The sequence below is a fragment of the Pectinophora gossypiella genome, chromosome 22 (assembly GCF_024362695.1).
Source record: "Pectinophora gossypiella chromosome 22, ilPecGoss1.1, whole genome shotgun sequence".
Lineage (NCBI taxonomy): Eukaryota > Metazoa > Arthropoda > Insecta > Lepidoptera > Gelechiidae > Pectinophora > Pectinophora gossypiella.
Genome location: NC_065425.1, coordinates 7,733,607 through 7,760,554, shown reverse-complemented (window position 1 = coordinate 7,760,554; position 26,948 = coordinate 7,733,607). Strand labels below are relative to the sequence as shown.

Below are 26,948 nucleotides of genomic sequence, written 5' to 3'. Positions count from 1 at the left end.
TACTTTTTTAGGGAAAAATAGGGTAGTGGTTTCCCTCTTGCCTTCCGCCCCGCAGTACTATGTCTGACACATGTGGGATGGCGCCCAGAGTAGTCTATTACGAAGCCGTACTAGGACTCCTGTCCTCCGCCTCTGTTTAGTACTGACAGTTACTGCTGCCCTCTGTCAGGTTCCAGGTTACAGGTTTACTGATGAAAAATTCAAAATTAAACTAACAATGTGCTGATTCCACTATACACCAACTAATTTTCTTATAATTTATACCTAGCATTTTCTTATCTGCCGAAATGAAAAGGGACGGATGTATTGACTCGTTTCAAACCATGGCGGTATTCCTTCAGTCTATAGAACATAACGTAAGCTCACGACTGTATGCCAATTGGGGTAGTCAGAGGTACATCCATCGCAAGATGAACTAGCTTTATGTTAGTGTTCAGAATTGTACTATATTTCGCCTGGCAACATCACAAACATAACTTAAAAAATAAATAACTTTTTGAAAATTTAGTTTTGGAACGTCTCTCTCACTCTCTTGCTTTCGTGTCGTTATAGAGGTCAGACGTGTGACCCTCGAATAATTTTGAATCCTTTCGAACCATTGTCGTATTTGCCGAAAGTCACTTCTAGTGCAACAGTGCCTTTAGACTGGGAAGACAATCCATCGCTCGAGTGTTTTTGCCACAGTTATAGGTAACTCGGTAATCTGAGGTAAGTCGGCGAGCTGAAGGTACTGCAGGAGCCTCCCTGGCTGTTGGTCTCGAGCCTACGTATGTCTCAGCAGGTCACCTAGGTGAGTCTTTCTCTTTTAAAGGCATTTTTTCTCGTCTATTGTCGTGTTTCGTATATTGCACTTTCGTATAAATTTTTACCCGAATTTAGTATATCGCAATTTTCCCAATACAGTCCACTTTTTAATATTCAGTTAGACTAACGTGATAGGTGGTGAGCTGTATCGCCGTCTGTAATGTTCGTGGCAACTGTGTTAGTGAAATCTGTACTTATAAATTAATAATTCATTGGTGCAAGTTCGGTATTGGGACTCGAACCGACGCTCCCCGTTTGAGAAGCAAGCCGGTGAACCACAGAACCACAGTGCCTATAGGTATAAGTCAGAAGTATTTCCCAAAAGGAAAATAATACATTTTCCTTAACAATAATATAAACTTAAACATTCTTGTTTGTAGACGCGCCAAGAATTGTTCAAAATATGTAATCAAAGTGAAAGATACAACTTTGAGAATTCATTCTTATTTCCCTCCAGTCTATATAAAAAAGCTTGACTAAACTCAAAGGATGATATGTTTTTTTAAAAACTCTGGCGAAGCAAAAAAGAGGGTTATGTTTTTGACCGCTATGTATGTCTTAAACCTCTAATCAGAATTTAACAAATAAGGTGTCACTGGAAGCGTCGTCGCCCGTTCGAACCCCGGTACCAAACTTGTACCAATGAGGTATTAATTTATCTCAAGAGCAGTTTTCACTAACACAGTTGGCTCGACCATTATAGACGGCGATACGACTCACCTATCACGTTGGTCTTACAAAAATATCGGTGAGGTGTGGGTACTTACTTCCTCTTGTAATGGATGTGACTTGGCTACTTGTACTATGTACTATTTAATGTGTGAGTGATATCCAGCGGAAGTGTAGTTCGGTGTATATTGTTGACTTTGTTCTACCTTCTTGGAACCGTCTTATAAAACCAGGCGGTCTATATCGGGTGGGCCCTTTCGTTGTATGTCACAATACAATACAACGTTAATACGTGTTGTAGCCATGGTGTCGGGACAAACCTTCTTGGGGTTTAACGACATAATATTAATAATGTTTGTAACAATGTTTTTTAACAATAAATGTATAAAAAAAATGATAATGATAATTTATTTGATAACATTCGTTACAGGTCATATTAGTTCGCAACCTATCATATGTAGATTGTAGGTATTTATTACAATTATTCCATTCTATTACTTATTCCAACTAAAATAAATTGTATAAGTAGTTACATTAATAAATCTGTCTAAAATTACAAATTGTGTAATTCGGTTTTAAATACTAGTTCATTAAAATTAACTCGATAGAGGCAAGTCTAGGAGTTCGGTAAAACAATAAAAGTTATGGTTTAGTAGCCAGGTTCTCATTTTGTATTTAAAACATTGCATTGATGGTGCATTTCGTATAGATTCGGGTAGGCGGTTGTATATTGATGGGCTTAGTACGTACACTGACTGCTCCGACCTAGCCAGCTTGTGGGCAGGAGCCACCAGCCGGTCGGGGTGGGCGTTGCTGCAAAGGTTGTGAGTGTCTATATCACCCTTACGTTTAAACGCATCAGTATTAGTATAAGTGAACAAGGCGACTTGTAGGATCAAGATACTTGACAAGGTCATAATACGTAATTCTTTAAAATGATTACGTACCTCTGCCTTACCCCAATTGGGAAATAGTCGTGAGCTTATATTATGTTATTGTTCTACCTATGAAGCCTGAGGTATCTTGATAACAATAGAACATTACAAGTCTTACCAACACACCAACGAGTAATATGATTCTCATTTGGCATTTGAATCTTGTGTTGGCACTTGGCGGAACATTGGCTGTTTTTACAGTTCATTCTTCGTCAAATTTATTAAAGAACTTGAGGTTATGTTGAAGAAGAGGAAGAAGATTAAAAAACAATATGGCCGGCGATTGTACCCCTTCTGTCTCTTATGTTTTTGTTTTGTTTACCTTTGTGAATAAAAAATCTTTGATTTTTTGAATTTGAAGATTTTTCAAAAAGGCGCTTCCTTGGTTTTCGCGACGATATGGGCGATGGATTGATCCCCTCTTATCATACGCTTCATCTTATCCTAACAATTTGTACCAAAAGTGACTGCAAATCCCCTGATTACATGCGGCTCTGCCCTCCTCATTAGGATTTCCGGGCGAGAGATTAAGTAGTCACTTTTCTTTAGATATTGCTTAACAAAGAGGTTTCAATAATAATTCACTTATGAAGGACGTCGGCACACCTCGGACACTTCATACAAAACACCTCGTTTTACACAGACACTACACATTGACGTTATCGTACACGCGCACCTGTGTGTGTGACCTCTGACGATTGAAGACTAAAGTAAGACAGAGGGAGGGTGAGGTAAACCAAGCTCAGCCGCTGGTGGGGAGCGAAGAGTTGCCGTTCTGTACGTAGTATTATTCCTTATTCTATGACATTGGATAGGCAATTCACTTAGCGCCCCTCGACCTAAAAACTCGAAAAAGGGTGTGGTCCCTTTATAACGGTATTCAGTCGGTGAGAATAAACAGATTTCAAGGGCAGTACGGGGAAAGGATTGTGTAGGTATTCTGACAATCAAAGTTTTAAACTCCCGACTCACAACTCACCCCATTACATTCATAGCATCGCGTAAATCCTGCTCCAATTAATCTCAAACGGTGATGCAGTAAGATATCTAAGTTATCCCTTTCACGGGCAGAGACTATGGATCATTGATGGTTCATAATAGATGATAGTACGACACCTTGGAATCGGAACGTCATTAGACGTTCTGTCCTTGAAAGTGTTAAATACGTATACAGATGTTCTAGGAACTCCCATCTTATTTGTCAAGCCCGTTTGACGTATTCGGGTAGGATCTCTACTATATATCACGACTATATTTTAATTCGGGGAGTCAGGAATACATCTATCACAAGATCAACTAAGTACCCACGCCTCACCGAGCCCCAACCAACCAACCAACAACGTGACCAACCAACCAGACAACGACCAACGTGACAGTTGGCGTATCGCCGTCTACAATTGTCGAGGTTGGTACTCCACCTCACAACCCACACGATAGAAGAAGATTGTCGAGCCAACTGTACTGTACTGTTTGTACCTGTCTTGTGTACAACAAACTGTTAAATAAATGTAAGGGTGTGAACAAACACCGCGCCGTAAGCTTTTTCAGAAGCGACTTTATGTCAATGGCTAAGGCGCCGTCGTTTCACTGATTGACAGATTGACGTATAGGATTCGTACACGCGCTTGGTACAATCCCATATTCCCTTTCTTAGAACATTTTGTGATTCATGTAGTAGAGATCCTCTGTTGCCAGCGACTTACTTCTCAATCGGGGAGCGCTGGTTCAAAAAATACTTTGTGGTCCCTAGTTGGGTTAGGACATTACAGGCTGATCACCTGATTGTCCGAAAGTAATATGGCCCGCGTGGTGGTTTAAGGCCCGATCTCCCTATCCATCCATAGGGAAGGCCCGTGCCCCAGCAGTGGGGACGTTAATGGGCTGGTGATGAATATGATCCGTGCTTCGGAAGGCACGTTAAGCCGTTGGTCCCGGTTACTACTTACGGATGTAAGTAAGTAGTCGTTACATGAGCCATGTCCGGGGCCTTTAGCGGCTCAATAGTAACCCTGACACTAGGGTTGATAAGGTTGGTACTACACCTCACAACCCACACGATAGAAGAAGATCAATACTATGATATAGAAATAGCAATAGCATAAGCAATTGCATTAGTCAGGACGCGCTAAACGAAGGTTAAACTGATTTAATTTGCTTCGTAACATGATAGGCGGCTTGCCTTTGCTTTGTTAACCTTTCTCCTATTCGTTAGTCCTGGTTGTTGACATTTGTTAATAGTTGCTAAGCCGGTGGTCTTCGGTCGTTTTGAAAACTGGCGAATAGATCGGCTACTAGGTCGTCCTACTAGGAAAAAAAAACAACAACTCGCAGAGAGTTACAGTGGAATGCATTTTTACTTCTCTTTTTGGCGGGAACCTAAACGGTATGGTTGCTTTCTTCATTGAATAATTAATACGAAGTTTTTTTGCGGTTAATGATCGCATTAAGTGATATTTAAAGTAAATTTCTGTGGTTTTCGGATTTATTTTTACCTTTTTTATTTATTCTGTATTATATTAAAATCTCATTATTATCTTTGGTTATTTCAATGACGCGTTACTTCGCTGAAATGTCATTAATTTTGAAAGTACATAATTAAAACTATAAAGATTTATAATTATATACATTCTGGTGGAATGTTTTGGGACGTGAGACGAGACTACAGTGGAACGTGACTACACTACATAACTGTAGTTCAGTGCAGTATGTATATACTTCTATTATTAATTACTTAATATTTGATAATATTAACCCTCTCACTCACTCACAAAGTCTTGCCCTGGTAGCCCAGTTGGTAGAACGCTTGCCTCTCACTTTGAGGTCGCTGGTTCGAATCCAGCACAGGCCTAAACCAATGATTGTCGAATTTGTTTTCGAATTTAGATCATAAATGATTTATGATCTAAATTCACGCGCTCAGCGATGAAGGAAAACATCGTGAAGAAAAAACATTTCCGAGAAATGCATTTTCGGAGATATGTGATCTAATTTGTATTGGGATGGTTTTCCCTTCGCGGGTTGGAAAGTCAGACAGGCGTCGCTTCTGTAAAAAAACCGGACCTGTCAAATCGTCAGGTTAGATAAGCGGACCCTGTGAAAAACGGGATAATGCTAAGGAGATGACTAACTCACAAAGTCACCGTGGTCCACGTCGGTTCGAACCCTTGCACCAGTGAGTTATTAATTCATCTTAAGTGCAGTTTTCACTAACACAGTTGGTTCGACCATTAAATACGGCGATACAGCTCATCACCTATCATGTTGGTCTAACAGGAAGCTCGGTGAGATGTGGGTATTTACTTCATCTTGTGGTGTTTGTACCTCTGACTACCCCAATAGCCGAAGTTCGCACTCTCTTGAGCACTCTCATGCATGTCGTGTCAGTTTTTGTTACCAAGTGAGAGCCCTCAGCACCCCCCCTTTGTTCAGCCAGTAGTGAATGAAGAATAAGGTATTTATTCTGTTGTTGTAATCAGTAGCTATTGAAAAAATAATAAGAATAATGATACAAACTTAAACACAATCACACCCCGGACACTTCATACAAAACACCTCGTTTTACACACACTATACATTGGCGTTATCGTACACGCGCATCTGTGTGTGTAAGACCGAGGCGGTGAGGTAAACCCAGCCGCGGCTGGTGGGGAGCGGAGAGTTGCCGTTCTATTATTCCTTATTCTATGACACGACAAATGGCTATAGTAACATATAACAAAAAGACAACAATTCGTGGTTGTCTTTGCAAACTGACGTATCTGTAATTTTTTGCGTAAATAATTTGTGTCTTATTGACAACAGCTAAAGGTGCAAATCAGATTCGCCGAAAATTTCAGATACGTCAGTTAGCGACGTCAGCGACGAATTATTCAACAGTACACAAACACTTACTTTATTGTAAAAAAACTATCTCCATGATGCCTGTTATGTATTGCATATAAATAATAACTATACTAACGTAAACGTGCGTTCCGTCTATGAGCTATTGCTATAAATTTACTCACAGGAATCTTTATAGTAGTTTTATTACCTTTGCGTACAATCGCATACAGTATTTTGCAAATGTAATAAATGTATACTTCACATACTACCGCGAGTTACTTATAATTATAATGTATACAGAGTGTTCGAAGCCGTCGTAGCCAAAAACTTTAACGATGATTCTGAGTGGCTATCAGGGGGAATTTTCCGTCGTAAAACTATAGCATTGAAAATAATTAAAAAACAAATTTAATAAAAGTAACATTAATTTTGCGACGGAAAATTCCACTTGATATTAACTCAGAATAATGAGTTGAATCATCCTCCTCAGTATTAGTTACGATGTTTAGTGATCCTGTAACTACTTTACGGTTGAGCGTTAGGCGCACGAACGGTCCCGTGTTCGAATCCCGGTAGGGACATATCACAAGAAGACTGTATTGGGACGGATTTTCCTTCGCGGGTTAGAAGGTCAGACAAGCAGTCGCTTCTGTAAAAAACCGGACTTGTCAAATCTTCAGGTTAGGTAAGCGGACCCCGTGAAAAACGGGATAATGCTAGTGACCTATTTCCTTGTACACATGCCCTATCTTTACTTGCCAGTATTTAGTTTTTTACTTCCAATGAGTATGTATCTATCTTATTCTCACTTGTTATTGAACACCCCTCATATAACAATTATCGTTTGGTGATTATATTATGAAGTGTCATATTGATTAGCATGAGTTTGATATGTTACACTGCGGTTGATAGATCGATTTGCATGTTTTCCTAGGTGGTGGCTAATTCTTATGACAATTTATCATCATAATTTACGATTTATTCTAGGCATTACTAGCGACCCGCCCCTGCTTCGCACGGATAGTGTATTAAGTGACTTTCAAGTGGCTGTAAAATTAAATTTTCCTTACATACTTACACCTCCATTCGACCTCCTTGTAAGGGTTGTTTAAAAAAATACTTAATACATTTTAATCTCTTTAAATAATGAGTACCTACCTATTTTGATATATTCGGAAATCCTTTTATTAAAATTATAGAAGTTTCATATAAACCTTTTTACCCCCTTAGGGGATGAATTTTCGCAAAATTCCGTCTTAGTGAGCACCTACTTCTTGCAAGGAACCCCCATGCAAAATATGGGACTCTTGGCACTTGTAGTTTTTGATATGTCGTTATGAGTGAGTCACACAGGGAACCTATTAGTGACATCTTCGTTATGAATGAGTCAGTCATCTTTCGCTTTTAGACAGGGTGCTAGTGACATCGTAACCAAAACTTAGATGGATGATTCGAGCCATGATTCTGAGTTGATATCTAAAAATTTCACTTGATATTAATGCAGAATCATGGTCTGAATCATCCCCCTCATTATTAGTTACGATGTCACTAACACCCTGTACGTACACACATACATTTTACTTATAGATAATTATTACATACATACATAATAAGATCACGTCTGTTTCCCATTGCACTAGGCAGAGATCGCGGAATTACACTTACTACGATCCCAACACAACATTTCGCTTCTTAAATCTTCATAATAATCGCGGTTTAGCGTCTTTCTCGATGATTTGTGTCTCTACCTACCCCTGAAAGGTTGACGGACGCATGTTTATGCATTATTAATTAAGTAAGTACATATAAAATATCTGAATGTTATCGCGTTTGCTTCGTTGTATTGTTATTAATACACAGCATCGCAGCGATTATTATTATCGGAGTCGTGTTAAAGTTCACTCAACACGATTCATGATAACCACCCATTATTCGCAATTTGTGCCCGGTGAAGTGGCCATTTTTTAACCTTATTTGTTTTTCCCAATATTATAGAATCATATTTTTTCTTGTATATGTCTACAGAGTCTACACGAGCCGTGGTAGCCCAGGTGGTAGAACGCTTGCCTCTCACTGAGGTCGCAGGTTCGAATCCAGCACAGGCCTAAACCAATGATTGTCGAATTTGTTTTCGAATTCATGTTTAGATCATAAATGATTATCACGTGCTCAGCGGTGAAGGAAAATATCGTGAGGAAACCCACATTCCCGAGAAATGGTTTTTCGGAGGTATGTGAGCTACCCAGTGTTGGGCTGGTTTTCCCTTCGCGGGTTGCAAGGTTAGTCAGGCAGTCGTTTCTGTAAAAAACCGGACCTATCAAATTGTCAGGATAGGTAAGCGGACTGTGACAGTGTTTTGATGAGGTTACACTGTCACTTTAAAGGAAATAAAAATGTGGCATTGAGTAACAGTGTCGGTAATTTTTTTTACCAATGGGTAACAGTATTACACAAAATGGTGTTACTCAACGGGATTAAAGGTGAAAAACGGGATAATGATAATGGAGATGATTATGTCTAACCTAACCTAACCAAACGTTCTCCGTGGTCTAGTGGTTCGTTCTGTTCACGATCCGGAGGTCCCGGGTTCGATTTCGGGCCGCCTTTTGTGCTTATGTTTTATTCGTATGTTTATGTCCTTTATATATGTTCTGTTCTTGTGCAATAAAGTATTATTGATTGATTGATTGATTTCCGGTGGGGACATGTCACAAAAATTACCTACTTTGTGGTCCCTAGTTTGGTTAGTAAGGACACTGGCTGTTTTTTTTCAAATTGTTCTTTCTTGTACTCTGATCGTATCTGCCTAAAGCGTGGATAATAAAGCTCTTTTTACATAACTTTGCGCCTTTTTACTGTCGGGTATTGGCAGTAAGTATATGCAACAATAATGATTAGATAATGTTAAGTAGAAGTAGAAGATACGTAGGAGCGTAAGGTACGTAGGAGCTCGGTGGCGCAGCGGTAAACGCGCTCGGTCTGCGATTGTTGAAGTTAAGCAACTTTCGCAAAGGCCGGTCATAGGATGGGTGACCGCGTGGTGGTTTATGGCCCGATCTCCCTATCCATCCATAGGGAAGGCCCGTGCCCCAGCAGTGGAGACGTTAATGGGCTGGATGATGAAGTAGAAGATAAAATATATCTAAAAATATGCTTTGGCATCTACGTTATATAATGGATTTTGTGTAGGTGTCATACTTATAGGTACATAATAGGTACGCCCTTTACGCCTGTCCGTTCAGAGCAAGTATAGTCTATAAATAGCTCCGACCCGACTATACAAATGACCTGTATTTCGGACTAGTTTTACCTGTGGCATAGAATAACGAATAATACTAATAGAACGGCAACTCTCCGATCCCCACCAGCGCCTGAGCTAGGTTTACCTCACCCCCCGTCGGACTTACTTTAGTTTTCAATCGTATGGGCGTCAGACGACACACAGATGCGCGTGTACGATAACGTCAATGTGTAGTGTCTGTGTAAAACGAAGTTTTTGTATGAAGTATCCGGGATGTGCCTATGGAAGTATGGATTCAGATGATATTACTCATATTTCCCGCTGGGGTAGGCAGACATCAAGGAGTTCTACTTACTACGATCCTGACACTCTATTTTCGGTTCTTCCTCTCCCATCAAAGACTTTATACATGCTCGCTGATTTAGAATACTCCTGACCTGGCCTTTTTTTTAAACCTAGGTCTGGTCGCGCTCTTCCAACTCTATCTCTTACACCCGCATCATGACTCTTTTTCTTAAGTCTACTTTCATTGATTTCTTTCATTTAACTCATCTAACGTGGAAGATCTCTGACTAATCTGCGGGCACATCTCTCATCATCTTATTACCAGCCCATGGTCCTGTGGATTAGTCCATCATGTTGAAGAGGATCTTTAGACGACATGCCTGCCGTGGGATGAAAAGCAACTGAGCATTTTTTCTTTTTAATCCTGTTCCAGCGGGATTAACAGCGAAAAAAATTATAATAACTTTATCCACAAGGGAGCAATAAACAATTTGAATTTGAATGAATAATTCTCCGAGATTACTTCACAAAGAAACCTTCCTTGTAATATTCTTATAGATAGAGATTTTATCTAAAGTAAGTTACTGTGGCCCAGTGGTACACCGGCTTGCTTCTCAATCGGGGAGAACCGGTTCGAACCTCAGTACCGAACTTGCACCAATGAGTTATTAATTTATCATAAGTGCAGTTTTTACTAACACAGTTCAACCATTATAGACGGCGATTCGGCCCACCACCGATCACGTTGGTGTAACAGAAAGCTCGGTGAAGCCCGGTACTTAGTTCATCTTGCAACGGATGTGCTTTTGACTACCCCGATTGGAATATAGTCGTGAGCTTATGTTATGTTGTTGTTATTGTTGTTTTATGTTATGTTGTTGTTATCTACAGCGTGTTCCAAACACATGTTCATGTAATAGAATCATTAAGGAAACTCATTTAGCGAGTGGATACGAAACGTTCTCTGTTCGTCCATTCATTAGGATGCGCTGCATTTATCAACTATTCATATCACTCCTTCCTTTTATTGAGAGCCGTGGTAGCCCAGTTGGTAAAACTCTTGCCTCTCACTTTGAGGTCGCAGGTTCCAATCCAGCACAGTCCTGAACCAATGATTGTCGAATTTGTTTTCGAATTCGTGTTTGCATGGAAAACATCGTGAAGAAACCCACATTCCCAAGCAATGCATTTTCGGAGGTATGTGACCTAACCTGTATTGGGCTGGTTTTCCCTTCGCGGGTTGGAAGGTCAGGCAGGCAGTTGCTTCGGTAAAAAACCGGAGCTGTCAAATCGACAGGTGAGGTAAGCGGACCCTGTGAAAAACGGGATAATGCTAGGAGGATGATTAGTCGCTTTTATTGTGGTCAAATCAAACGAAACTGCTTATTTGTATGATAAGGGATAGTTGTTGAGTTGGTGTATGGTTTTAATTACGACTAGTTTTCTGCCCAGGATTCTGTGTTATTCTATGCTGGAGATTAACCCATAGAATTTATAACAGGTAGACACCGTATACAAAGTAATATTATTATTATCACAAATACCTACTTAACATTCCAGTAACGGTTGGTATACATTATTTACGTATAACATACTTAACTAAGCGTGTATTTATCTGAACAGCTAGCCGGCACGACCAATGTTGTGCCGTTCCTGATAATATTCCCACTTTGGGAAAGTTCCCCGCAGTAAAGACGCGCATAACTTATGTAAAAAGAGCTTTATTTCCTAACCTTTAGACAATTTGAAAAAGAAAAGCAGACAATGGTACTTATTCCTGCAGACACGTGTCATTTTCTTATCCGTCGAAAAGGAAAGGGACGAGTAATTGACAGGCATAAAATTTAAGGAACACACGTCAATTTTAGGGAGAAATGTAAAACAACCCTTTACAAATTTTACATTGGTCAATTACCCGACACAATTAAGTTGACAGTACACGTCAAACACAGGGTTGCATATCATCGAGAAGCCTATTTTATTCGCCCGGGTTATTCATTGATTTTAATATTAGTATTTTATCAATAGACTACTCTGGGCGCCATCCCAATCGCGTTAGACAGAGTACTGCGGGACGGAAGGCAAGAGCGAAGCCACTGCCCTATTTTTCCCTTAGTAGTATGAAGAAAACTACACCGACAAGAGCGTGGTTCTTAAATTAGTGATGATTTGTCAACCACCCGTCACTTTCCTTTTCGGCGGATGAGAAAATGACGGGTATAACTTAAAATAAAATTAGGAGGTGTCTGCAGGAATCGGGGCCACCGTCCTTACTATTGTTTTTACAAGGGGAACATTCCTATGGGAACATCCCGGGAAACGCCACATCGCTGGGCACAACGCGTAACTAATGAATGATGCTAACACGATTTATCGATCGTCCACTTCGAGTAGGTAGTACCTTCGAAAATAACGGGGTAGGTTTGAACAGACAAGTACCTACTTCTGTATTATAGCTCGTGTGTAGTAGGACGAAAGAGACAATTGGATAGTTTCCTAGGTCAAAGATAAATTATGAAATTCTGATTACTAAATAAAGACATATTTAAAACTGACGAAAACTTTTTCTTTTTTCTATTTAACTTATTTATGAATTTTAATCAAGAAAAACGTAATAATTTTATCACATTTTTCAGTGTGTTTTTTTCATACAAATTCCATAGTAATTTCGTGTTTTGACGTTTAGTTAAAGGTAACTGATTTGACTAGTTGGACACTATTGTAATGTATTCTTCTGGCAGCTGTCAAATTGATCATGTCATAATTTAAGTTTTTATGGTAATAGGATTAATTTTGCCACGTGTCTAAGTTCTATACTTTTTTATTATAAAATAAAACACGTTACTCAAACTCAAATTTTCTTTATTCTACTATTGCAGCTTCTGAGTTCTGGTAAAGCCGAAAAAAAATTCTGCAAGAAAAGCCTCCGCAAAGAAACGTTCTTTAAAAAAATATATATATAAGTAGAGTTATTACAGAACAATATACAAAACACTTCAATTTATATGTAAGAAGTAAGATTATGCTTGGAATATTCAGTATTCTCTCTATTAGATTGCTATTACGTGTCCTGTGCCACATATTAACTGTAGGTATAATGTATAATGTTTACGCAAGTGTATGTTATACATACAGAAAGTCACGCCCGTAATCCCTGGCGGGGTGGGCAGTGCCGTATGTATTTAGGAGACTACTTGCAGCCATTTTTCATAAGAAATCCTATCCTAACATGATAATGAGGGACTGTAAAGTGGGTAAGAACCATAGGTCATAGAAACAAGTGAGATATACACTAAATTACACTCCTCAGCACTAAATTACATGAGTTCGCATGTCGCCTGTCAATTCACGTCTTCGTGTGACGCGGCCGCACCAAGACATTCCGGACCGCTACATCGTTTTACCAGCCGTTAATTGCGTAGTAATAAAAGCGCTAGTTATGTTTGCGCGTTACCAAAGAAGCAATGAATGTCATGTAAAGTTTTTAATACAATCTTTGCCTCGTACAATATGCTCGTTTCGTGCATATTTCGGTCCCTTCGGCTATGTTCCCGCCACACCCCGGACACTTCATACAAAACACCAACATTACACATTGAAGTTATCGTACACGCGCATCTGTGTGTGTGACGTCTGACGCCCATACAAATTGAAGACTAAAGTAAGTCCGAGGGGGGTGAGGTAAACCTACCTCAGCCGCTGGTGAAGAGCGGCGAGTTGCCGTTCTATACGTAGTATTATTTCTTAGTCTATGCTCCCGTGACATCTCTCTATAATAAGAACTCTGTGGTTAGAATAGTAGGAATCCTATTATATTGAATATGCCACCAGTTCACAGTCGATTTTAACGACATACCCTGGAAGGTAAACGGCTGAACGTGTCCTATTGTTCTTATTTCGCTTCTATCATAGACACAATGTCGTAAATAGGTTGTTTATATTATGTTTAGTATACGCATACATATTATGTTGTTAGAGCCTTGAAGGGTATCAGGGCGATCGAGTTACGAAAACAAGAGTCCATCTCATTAGTATCCGTGCCTTTGCACAAGTCAAACATAAGATATAATAGTTCAATATATATACTTGATAATGATTCTTTATTATCTTCCAACCAACGTAAATAGGCTATGTATATCGGAGACGCGAAGAACATGGTCATCTAGTACACTTAACAGTGCTTCTATTTTCATAATGTCTCTCTCTCGGCAGTTATCGCATTTTGAAATACAAACGATAGCAAATTTCCATGTTCATCAATTATTAGATTTATCGTGTATCAAAATGACAATGGGCACTTTTGTATGAAACTTGGTCCAAGAACCTCCACTGATGAGACTTATATGTAATGAAAGCTTATGCTTTCCCTATGATTCTGGCAAAGTCCTATCAGATTCTGTCCCGGGGTTCTTTTTTTACGGCCATGTTTGTCCTGGCTAAAAATGTGATAAAATACAGTGGGAGCTAAAATCGACTCAAGATGTGTTGCTGGATAACTAAGTCTACATAAATAATTATGTATCATATTGTATATCATTTTAAAGAGGATCTTTTCCAGAATCCGAAACATAAAAAAAAACAAAAAAAAATCTTTTTGTAAGCGAATTATAGTCAATTTATATCTGCAGCGCCATTGTTTCTCGGTAGCTAAGTTCAAGTTTCATGCCTTTTACCCCTTCCAAAAGTATCTTACCGATTTTTTTTATATTGCTTCCGGAATTTGATCTGAGTGATAATAACAAGAAAAATAAATAAACACCTCTCCGATAGAGACCGGCTAAGCTATTGCCTATTGCAAGAAATCGTCATCATTAGCAAGTCATTACGGTATTGCATATTATAAGCTTATCAGGAACTTGGAACTTGGTCCAAGAACCTCCACTGGTGAGACTTGCATGTAATGATAGCTTATACTTGTCCTATGATTCTGGCAAAGTTCTATCAAACACTGTCCTAGGGTTTTTTTACGGCCATGTTTGTCCTGAGTGTACAGTAGTGGACTGCAAAATCACCTCAGGATTTGTTGTCGATAAACTATTTAACTAAGGCTATATACATAATTATATATCATAATGTATATCAATTTTAAAGGGGAAGGTTATCAGAATCTGAAACACAAATAAAAAAATGCATTAAGTAAGTATGTAAACGACTTTTAGCCAACTCACGTCCGTAGCACCATTTTTCTCAGCAGCTACGTACGAGTTTCGCGCCTTCCAACCTTTCCAAAGAAGCCCAATCATTTTTTCCTTCTTCTGATATTGCATTCTTAACCTGACAAGACTAAGTGACAACAACAAGAAATAAAATAGATACCATTCCGATAGAGGCCGCGTAAGCTATGGACCTATTGCAAGATAACGTACTCAAAGGCTAGTCATTATAATCCAACAGACGTAACATGATTAGAATGCGGGAGGACGCAAATGTAGTATGTTTTCTTTCACCACAATCTTGTTTTATTAATCCAGGCTTATATCTTGTCTTATAAACAATGCCGAATGGTACAACAAACGTATCGTAAACGTAAGGTTGCCTGGTAGTAATTGCTACCTTGGCAATAAAGCCGCCTTTTGCACCAGTTATTGCCTGAACTTGTTTAATGTGTTTCTTTTGTATACAATAGAGTCATTGTATTGCATCTTGATTAGAATGACTTATTTCTTGTTTCTCTCGTACTAAGCTGTATAGTTGTATAGTTGTATTGCTGTTAGTGTTAAAGAGACACATATTTCGTCTCTTTCGCATAAGGCGATGTACTACATTTCCGTCCCGCCGCATTCTAATCATGTTACGTCTGTTGGATTATAATGACTAGCCTTTGAGTACGTTATCTTGCAATAGGTCCATAGCTTACGCGGCCTCTATCGGAATGGTATCTATTTTTTTTTTTCTTTGTTGTCACTTGTCAGGTTAAGAATGTAATATCAGAAGAAGGAAAAAATTATTGGGCTTCTTTGGAAAGGTTGGAAGGCGCGAAACTCGTACGTAGCTGCTGAGAAAAATGGTGCTACGGACGTGAGTTGGCTAAAAGTCGTTTACATAATGCATTTTTTTTTATTTGTGTTTCTGATTCTGATAACCTTTCCCTTTAAAATTGATATACATTATGATATATAATTATGTATATAGACTTAGTTAAATAGTTTTTCGACAACAAATCCTGAGGTGATTTTGCAGTCCACTACTGTACACTCAGGACAAACATGGCCGTAAAAAAACCCTAGGACAGAGTTTGATAGAACTTTGCCAGAATCATAGGACAAGTATAAGCTATCATTACATGCAAGTCTCACCAGTGGAGGTTCTTGGACCAAGTTCCAAGTTGCTGATAAGCTTATAATATGCAATACCGTAATGACTTGCTAATGATGACGATTTCTTGCAATAGGCAATAGCTTAGCCGGTCTCTATCGGAGAGGTGTTTATTTATTTTTCTTGTTATTATCACTCAGATCAAATTCCGGAAGCAATATAAAAAAATCGGTAAGATACTTTTGGAAGGGGTAAAAGGCATGAAACTTGAACTTAGCTACCGAGAAACAATGGCGCTGCAGATATAAATTGACTGTAATTCGCTTACAAAAAGATTTTTTTTTGTTTTTTTTTTATGTTTCGGATTCTGGAAAAGATCCTCTTTAAAATGATATACAATATGATACATAATTATTTATGTAGACTTTGTTATCCAGCAACAAATCTTGAGCCGATTTTAGCTCCCACTGTATTTTATCACATTTTTAGCCAGGACAAACATGGCCGTAAAAAAAGAACCCCGGGACAGAATCTGATAGTACTTTGCCAGATTCATAGGGAAAGCATAAGCTTTCATTACATATAAGTCTCATCAGTGGAGGTTCTTGGACCAGATTCGCCCATTCTCCTTTGAATTTAGAATTAATTACTCTGAACTTTTGTTCACAAAAAACACAACAATAAAGTACTTAATTCTATATTCAAATTCTGATATACAATAAATCGAATAATTGATGAACATGTAAATTATCATTCGTTAGTATTTGGAATTGCGATGATTGCCAAGGGTCATTTAAGAAAATAGAAGCACTGTATAGTCACATGCATCTCAGGAATTCAATACCAAGGATGGCTGCAAGTTGCTTTCTGATGACTTGTTTTTCTGCCCACCCCAAAACGGACTGTGTCAGTGTCTAAAATTGATGCTGTCATAGCTTTGATACTTAATGATGTAGTTATAGGGCCTTTTATCGTGGATTAAGTTCTTAGTTTAATTTGTTCTTATTGGATTTCTTTTCGGAAAGATACTCGTTCAAACCAGTTGTAAGGTTAACTTGAGTCTAGTGGACGTAGGTTTGGTGTCGACATTGATGTTACGTTGAAAAAAAACATAAACAATAATATTGTGCAATGGAAACCAGTTCTAAAAGTGGTTTTAAAGTGTGCAAACATTAAAAGTTACTTATGTGTTTTAAATAATAATATTATGAAATCTTAAAAAAGTAGTTTTTAAATTCGAATCCAATTTGTGAAGTGACCGTAATACGACCCTTATCAAATTAAGTAGGACTGTGTTGTGTTTCGCATAATGACCAGTCTTTTTAAATAACCTTATCTTTGTTTATATTTGCTCGTTCATAAACTTCTCATTAAAAAATTGTTTAATTTTGAATAACATTTTATTTATAAATAAAATAAAATTAAGAAAAATGGCATATACAAATTAAAGTTAAATTGAAGTTATAAACATCACCGAAGTATTTTTTATTTATTTCGATTTTACACACAACTTTTTCTGGTTTTTTTTTTACATTTTTTATAAAAGTGTGAAGTTAAAACTTGTATCACGCTATCTACTCTGTGCTTTAATCAAGATGGATTACGGAACGTTCGAAGAGAAACGTAAGTTTTTACAATTGCTAATTTTAAATCGGAAACATTGGATATTTCAGATTCAACCATATGGAACATTAGTTTGATAATATCCGTTTCATACTCTATAATTGCTTTTTTTTTGTAAAATTCTTCATTGCTCTATTAACTCTATCTTCGATTTATGAAAATTGGCTCTCTATTTTGGTCTGAAAATTATATTTAAACTCCCGCTAATAATACTCTTTTTTCATTCATCTAGAATAATGAATTGATCTAGAAAACATAATATTTTTTCCATTTGAAATATGTGTTATGTTCCGATTTTCATTGTTATATTTTCTATTACAGTATATTTTTAATTGTATTTCTTTTATATTTCTCAAAACTGAACTGATTCCTGGAAATCAGTTACTTAACAGTTTTCTCAAACTTGCCAATTACAATTAGCAACTTCTACGGTATCTTTCTAACATTGGAAACCCGTCAGATGACCATAAATGGTTTCTTGCTTCTACCAACAGTCACAGAGGGATTCTTCCTTCCAATGTGATGGATCATTATTAAGGTTCATGAGAAATCATTGATAGCCCTGATCAGAGAATGCGTGACTTGCATCACAGTGTCACGGGTAGGGGATTCAATCTCGACTCGAGATCGCAAATTCGAGATTCCGCGGGATTGGAAATATCAATACCGCGAGATCCCAAACATTTCGGGATCTCGTCTAGTTCATAAAAAAATGAATAGTTAGGATGGCTGAAAACGATGGAAACTGCTTGTTTGTGATAGTGAGGTAGTCCCCGCCGGTGTGGTCGACGACTTCCCTCAATCAGCGTTTATCGCTATCGACCCACTAGGGTCGATTAATTCTTTCAAACATTTTTAATAATCTAAGACAGGAATTTACTCCTAGAACTACAGTTTATTATAAAAATTGACATTCTATGTGTGTGAGAACATATAACGCCATTCCGTCCTATATTAAAGAGCTACCCCATCTAAAGTTTAGATCCCAACTCAAAAAGTGGTTAAAGGGGAAGCAGTTTTATAGCGTAAGTAAGTTTTTCAGTTTATAAATAGGTTTTTTTTTCTTTCTTTTTTTATATAGATAAGTGTTTTTGTAATATTTTTTAGTAGTTATTATTGTATGTCACAACATGACTAAATGTGCTGAGCGCTATAAGCTTTACTTCCATCGATATACTTACCACATTTATGACAATAAATTTCATTTCATTTCATTTCATTTCCTCTCAGACGACGCCCTGAGCCGAAGTTCGCGCCCAATTGGGCATCCTCAGGTCTTGTCTTAAACGTTGTACCGAGTGAGAGCCTTCAGCGTTCCCCATTTGTCCGGCCAAGTAGTTAATGCCATCCGCGGCACATCTACATTAAGTCACGTCAAAAATTAAAAGATAGTGAGGTTAATTAAAACGAAATATTTATTGAAAAAATAAAAACAAATACCTTTATTCTTCATATTAGGTCGACATAGTGCAATATAAATAAATTTAGAAAATCTTTATTTAAACATCTCATGCAAAAGATCTCTTAGCTGTAAATTAACTTTAAGTATCTTAACCATAATAACATTAAGCGAACTCCACTCCCACAGACAAACCGAGGAATTGGTTTTGTGGGGTTTTTATAGTACCCATATTTTCTGTATTTCTCATGAAAAATAAACATTTTACTTACTTACTTACTTCAATATTACTAACTAAACAATTAAGTTTTCTTTGGAAATCAGCATAATTCAAAACAAAAAGTGTAACTCAAGGAGATTCGTCCAATCTCGTCAATGTCTAATGGGATCTCGTCATATTATACTTCGGGATTGATCAGGATTGCATTCCCTAGTCACGGGTTCGAAACGCGACTCGGGCTCCAAACCACTGAATTCGACTTATGAGTTTGATTTCATGTTCGGGTCGTAGATGATTCATATCACGTGGTTTCCGCCATTCGTGAACGGTCACTGGCAATAGGCTCGTCTGCTATTACATGGGACTCAAACATAGCTGGCTAAGACTGAGTGTGTATACTATACCCACACCCCAGTTGGGATAAAATAACTTTATTTTTTTTAAATTGATAATCATAATTTTGAATGCTGATTGTATTAATTTAATTTATTAGATATGGATATGTTAATCTGGAATACATGAATTTATTATTATATTCTGCCTACCCCTTCGAGGATATACGCGTGATATTATACCTCTCCAAGGACTTCGCATCAAAAGTGTCTGCAAAGTATCTTCAGATTACCTTTGGCTCTACTCCATTAGGGACTTCAGGTGTTTGTTTGTTCCTCTACTATTTCGCAAAACCACGCGACATTATTTATGAAAGAAATATATTCTAAATCTGAATTCGATTTCGGACGCGAATATACCAATACCAATATCAAATGGCATGTAAAACTTTTATTGGCAATCCAAACCTATTGTTGGACTAAACGGACACCGGCCATGTTGGATAAAAGAGAGAAAAAAAAAAGAAATATTAGGACAGAAAGTTGCGTAACGGTTTTAAATCTATTTCCTCATCAGTCTATCGAGTTTTTTCCGCGTGTAATAAGTAATATAATGCAACAAACTAATGATGAACTGTTGTAGGTTTGACCTCAATTCTTTGTTATGGCCATCTGAGAGGTTAAAATGGCCACATCGAAGCGATTCATCTAAAAAAAGCAATATTGCAATTTGACATTTGCGCATATAGAACAAAATGCTTTTTTAATGAATTGCTTCGATGTGGCCACTTTATCCCCTCTGTTCATATCGTCGCCTTAAAGTGAAAACTACGTAAAAACTTGTGCCTGGTTGTTATAAAAAAGGTCCTTTATACCCAAAAACAAAGAATAGGATACGTCTGTTATCCATGAAATTAGAAAGTTAAACGACGGAAAATCTACAGCGCCATCTGTATTATTTTTGAAGAATGTAGCCTGGAAAGTCTCTCATTGAGGTTTTGTTGACGCAAATCACGTCTGAATGTGATTATTCAAAATGGCGCTTACGTGGTTTTTATTCATCATCATCATCAGCCCATTAACGTCCCCGCTACTGGGGCACGGGCCTTCCCTATGGATGGGTAGGGAGATCGGGCCTTAAACCACCACGCGGGCCCAGTGCGGATTGATGGTTATTAGCGACTGCTAATGCAGCCGGGACCAACGGCTTAACGTGCCTTCCGAAGCACGGAGGAGCTCGAGATGAAAACTTCTTTTTTTGTGGTCACCCATCCTATGACCGGCCTTTGCGAAAGTTGCTTAATTTCAACAATCGCAGACTGAGCGCGTTAACCGCTGCGCCACCGAGCTCCTGCACGGTTTTCATTATACGACGATATAGGTACCTATCATCTCCTTTGCGTTATCCCGTTTTTCACAGGGTCCGCTTAATTAACCTGAAGATTTGTCAAGTCTAGTTTTTTACATAAGCGACTGCCTGTCTGACCTTCCAACCCGCGAAGGGAAAACCAACCCAATACAGGTTGGGTCACATACCTCCGAAAATGCATTTCTCGGGAATGTGGGTTTCCTCACGATGTTTTCCTTCACCGCTGAGCACGTGATAATCATTTATGATCCAAACATGAATTCGAAAACAAATTCAACAATCATTGGTTTAGGCCTGTGAACCTGCGACCTTGGTCACATACATCTGAAAATGCATGTCTCGGGAATGTAGGTTTCCTCACGATGTTTTCCGATGACGTTTGGTACCTATGCACCTTTAAATAAGTACTTCTATACTCTTACCTACATATTGATTTATAGTTTGTATTGTACGTAACTAACTGTTAAGTAAGTTTTTAATATGCATAACTTCATTCCGTATTCTGTATTTCTGTCCGAGACAGGTCGAGTTTGTTTTTCTTTTTTTTTCATTTAATTATATTGCATGTAAGCTGTGTTTTTTATTTGTTTGCCCAAGTAGTTAATGTCATCATCACTAATTTAACAGCCACGCTCTTGTCGGTGAAGCATTCTCCATCCTTGTCTATCAAAGACCAATTCCTTCACCTTCTTATAAGACAACCAATTATGTACGCCTTCTTTTTAATCTGTTCCATGTAAGCTCTTCTTGGTCTTCCCCTTCCTCTCTTTCCTTGTAGCTTCCTTTCTATGATGTTTTTAATAAATTCGTCGTGTCTTCAATAAATCTCTTCTGTCCTCAATAACTATCAATATTTGCCCCTTTTCCCTTACTCTTATTGGCACTTCCTCATTAGTAACTCTTTCAGTCCCAACTTATTGTTTCTATCCTCCTCCAACACCACATATCAAAGGCCTCGAGTCTCTCTCTGTCTTTCTGAGTCAGGTCCACCTTTCACATCCATATGCGGAAAAATTGCAATAAGTCACCCTTAAAAAATGCTAACCGCCTAACGTGTTTTAAAATACACCATGTCAAAAACCGATCACATAACGTATGCGCGACATTACCCAATTATGCTTTAATTATAGCAATTTTTCAACGGTTTTCCAGTGCTAATGGTTCAGTACTACCGCAGTCGGTAATGGTTCTATGCATTCATTTTAACCTCTATTTCTTAACCTGCCTTAATGTTCACTAAGCGAGCAATAAATTTCCGTTGTAAGAAAGTTTATAATTAAGTTAAAAAGTGCTTTATTTATCATGCGATGGATTCACAAGAAGCATGGGGGATTGTGACGCGATTGTGTGGAAGATTCCGTTGTATATAGCTTAACTTTTTTACCAGGTGAGAGCTCAGCGCTCCTCATTCGTCCGGCCAAGTAGTTAACGCCATTTGCGCCAAAGTTACAAATAAGACGCGCCAAAAAAAGGCCCAAACTTTGAAGATAACTTTTACTTTGTGATCCCTAGTTTGGTTAGGACATTACAGGCTGATCACCTGACGATCCGTGCTTCGGAAGGCATGATAAGCCCGGTCCCGGTTACTACTTCCTGATGTAAGTAAGTAGTCGTTACATGAGCCATGTCAGGGGCCTTTGGCGGCTCAATAATGACCCTGACACCAGAGTTGATGAGGTTGGTACTCCACCTCACAAGATAGAAAAAGAAGAAGCATATTCAGAGAGAGATTCTTTTCCCGTTAGAGTAAGCAAACACTACTATGCACGGATCATCTTACTTTCGGACAATCAGGTGATCAGCCTGTAATGTTCTGACCAAACTAGGGACCACAAAGTAATTTTTGTGATATGTCTCCACCGGGAACCGAACCCAGGACCTCCGGAGGTCGTTTATAAATCTGCTGATCTAGGGTCAACAGCGCTCTTAATTTTACAACACAAAGCTACATAAAAGAAAAGAAAATTAACAGAGTCCGATTTGGACGGAAGTGGAAAATATTACCTACTACTGAAAAAGATATATTTTTTTAAATTTAATTAAAGAATTTCGTGCTCGTTAAACGTAAACCCATCAACGTTTTTAACGATTACGCGACTCATGATAACCGGTTTGCTGTGTCACGGTTAAATCTGTCCCGGGGGCAGTACGTATATGTATATGCGTATGATATATATTACACCAGCACGTGTTCGTAATGTATCTGGTTTTATAACGTGTGCTAATGTTTGATTTTAGAATTATTCGCTTTTTTATAACACATGACATCACATACAGAGATGTACAGTCATGAGCAATATAATGTACCCACTTTAGGACTCTGTCGCACTAACATATTGACATTTAGTGAGACTTACAGTTATACCACCCAATCTGTCCACCTCAACGTATAATCAGATCAGATTGAGCGAATTTAAAATCGAGGTAGAAATTTTAAATCCATTCTAGTAGAAACCTAGTCTGCACCGCGAAATGAGGAATATTAATCGAATAAGCTGCGAGGCACTTAGGTGAGGAAATATCCAGGGAAGGCATATCCCAAGGACCGCTATACATACAGGGTGTTAGCTACACCGTAGAAATATATAATAGAAAACTTGGAGGGATGATTCAGACTATGATTCCGATTGGTGAAGTGGAATTTACCAACGTAAAAGTATAGAATTGACAATAATTTTAAAAAATACAAAAAAACTTCAGGAAATAAATGAACTTGATGGGGGTTAGTGATGGTGACTGTTACCTATTTGAATTGTTTGATTAAGTTTGTTAACATGTACTCTTAGAACGCTTTACCCTAGTGATATGACCACAGATTGTATAAAAGGCATTTAAATGATTGTCACGTGCTCAGCGGTGAAGGAAAACATCGTGAGGAAACCCACATTTCCGAGAAAAGCATTTTCGGAGGTATGTGACCTAACCTGTATTGGGCTGGTTTTCCCTTCGCGGGTTGGAAGGTCAGACAGGCAGTCGCTTCTGTAAAAAAACCGGACCTGTCACATCTTGAGGTTGGGTAAGCGGACCCTGTGAAAAACGGGATAATGTTAGGGGGATGGTGATTCTAAAAGGCATTTCGCAACAACGTTTCATAAACAGGCTACTTTTTGAGGTCATTTAGATTTCAAATAAATACACGATTTTTGCTAAAATACACACAACCCTATTTGAGAGCTAAAACTAGAAAAATAAGGCTAATTAAGGCGAAATTCTCTTAATCCTTAGTTTTTTCTTTACATGCCGAGTTGAGTACTACAGTAATTATTGTCAAAAGCTTGTCAACCTGAATTTCCCTGCTTGAATTATTCGAGCAATTACGGATGACGGGTAATTAAACCTTTTGTTCGCGAATCTTGTAGGGGACTCCTGGTTAATTTATTTGATAAGACTAATGTACCTTCACGCCATTTTCCTTTAGCGGTAGATAACTGAGTGTAGATTTTTGGACTCTGACCGTCAGTGGTTTTACAAATATAGAAATTAGTTTCTGCGTTTAAGCTTATGCAGAAGAAACGGCCCCCCATGTAATCCTGGAATGCACGGGAGTGTCAGCACAACGGGTACAAATCCTCAAAGGAATGGGGTCGCTCCGCGAAGCCTGTGAAAACCCCAGGAGGCTTCTGAGCTTCTGGAAGGAGTTAGGTTGGCTTACGTAGTCAACAATAGCACGCATAATGGGACATCTTAGACTCTAAATGCGGAAACCAGTGCCCACTAACTAACTAACTAACTACCGCGTTTAAGCTAACACGCTCGTCCTGGTTTGTTCAAACCAAAACCAAATATAGAAAAAGGAATATTCCTTTTGTAATCAGCGTTTTTAATAATTATTTTTGTTTTGTAACGTGTTAAAAAAGAAATGTGTCTTTCTTTCAACAGTTGAGGTAGGGTATTTGACTGGGTCATTAGATAAATTATGAAATTCTAATCTAGAAATAGAAGCCAGTCTAAGTTGATCAAAAATCAATCTAATTTTATTTTTCGACTATTTTCTAATTTTATTTATGAATGAAGTAACACTGGTGTTGATTCCAGATTGCCTATTTTATTCGCCCGGGTTATTCATCCATTTTAAAATGAACAGTTGTCCATCATCCGTCTCTTTCCTTTTCGGCGAATAAGAAAATGACAGGTATAACTTAAAATAAAATTAGGATGTGTCTGCAGGAATCGGGGCTAATGAGTACGACGTTTACGAGTAGCCGCTTTTATTGATGACGTCACAGGACAGTATTTCCATACAAACTCCAAAGTTTCGTTTTGACGTTTCGTAAAAAGTATCTCATTTGACTAGGTTGTCAAGTAGGTAGTAGATGTGATGTGAGGTTTTATGACGATCGATACCATTGCTTTCGCTAACAACCGGTAACAAAACAATAGCATTGAATCCGTAGTTCACGATTTTTAGTACTACATTATCAAAGATTGTTAATAAGCCAAATCACTATTGTGTTAACGTTACTATTGTCGATTCTACGTATACAGTTGTAAGTTCCCAATCTTTTCGCTAAGACGTATATTGCATCGGCGGTTGTACAGGTTTTTATAGCATTTTTGCAATTTTACAAGAGAAACTCTTCAACTCACAACTTGCATTTTAAGTTACAGACAAGGTGTCTAACTGCTGTGTTCTGTTTGTCTTCAGGATGGGAGGCGGAGGGCGAGAAGGCGCCGTTCCTCCGCAACGAGCCGGTCAAACTGACCCCGGCGTGGGAGGGTTCCAACTTGCCGAATGATACGCTCAACTTAAAAGGTACACCTTATTTTCTTTACCACTTGCATTGCCGTCGCATCGGTCGCTTCACTATCCACGAGTCCGAAACTTAAGTGCGAATGTCAATAGTTCGATGAATCCTTATTCGACTCAATTTTTTTTTCGATTTATATTTTTAACGAATGCGAGTCAACTTTGTATCGAACCCCTCCTTGCCCGATGAAAGCTGGACCGAAGCATTCATCGAACTACTGACATTCGAACTTAGGTTACAGAAAACCTTAATATTAATGATTTGGCCTACGTTTGAATATCTTACGATCGACGTTCACATAAACAAATATGAAAAAAAAAACAACGTAAAAAGCCTAATGTCCCACTGTTGGGCACAGGCCTCCCCTCAATCAATCGGAGGGGGTATGGAGCATCACCACGATGCTCCAGGTTAGTAGAGGCATTTCGGCTTGGAGACCAACACGTTGGCTTAACGTGCCTTATTCATATGATTCTGCCTCCCAAACGAAGGACAGTCTCACAAAGTGATTTCGATAATGTCCCCATTAGGAAACGAACCCGGACCTCCAGATCGTCAGCCCAACGCAAACGATTCATTTGTAATAACACTCGCGGGACTTATTAGTTATTCTGATTATAACTATGAAGTCTGAGCCATGGATTAGTTGTAGCTATTACTGTCTAGCTTCGAGGGTCTAGCTGAACAATGCTAAATATAATACATCCATACGTGACTTCACGTGGACATAGAATAAGGAATAATCTACGTATAGAACGGCAACTCTCCGCTCCCCACCAGCGGCTGAGCTAGGTTTACCTCACCCCCCCTCGAACATAGTTTAGACTTGTATCGTATGGCGTCAGACGTCACACACACAGATGCGCGTGTACGATAACGTCAATGTATGCTGTCTGTGTAAAACGAGGATGTTTGTATGAAGTGTCCGGGGTGTGACGTGGATAAAGACAAAATTCGCTATAGATGTCGGTCAAGGTTATTAAGATTTAAAAAATAGAGTAATATAGATGCTGATTCCAGTACACAACGTCTAATTTTATTTTAAAGTTACACCTGTCTGTTTCTTATCTGCCGAAAAGGAAAGGGACAGGTAATCGACAGGCTTTTTATGGAACACACGTCAATTTTAGGCAGAAAACATCCCTCTAAATGGGTGAATATCAAAATGTGCAAAGTTTGGTGGCGAACTGTCATATAATTTTTTCGTGAGAAATTGGATCCCTAGGATCCTTTTGGATCTTTTTCA

General features: G+C 38.4%; 1 protein-coding gene across 1 annotated transcript in view; it reads left to right on the top strand.

The window, feature by feature from the left end:
* LOC126377095 (equilibrative nucleoside transporter 1) overlaps positions 1-26,948 on the top strand; it is a 49,849-nt gene that overhangs the window by 10,034 nt on the left and 12,867 nt on the right. The window contains exon 3 of the mRNA XM_050024752.1: positions 25,600-25,707. Coding sequence (XP_049880709.1) covers positions 25,600-25,707 — 108 coding nt within the window. The remainder of the gene's footprint in view (positions 1-25,599; positions 25,708-26,948) is intronic.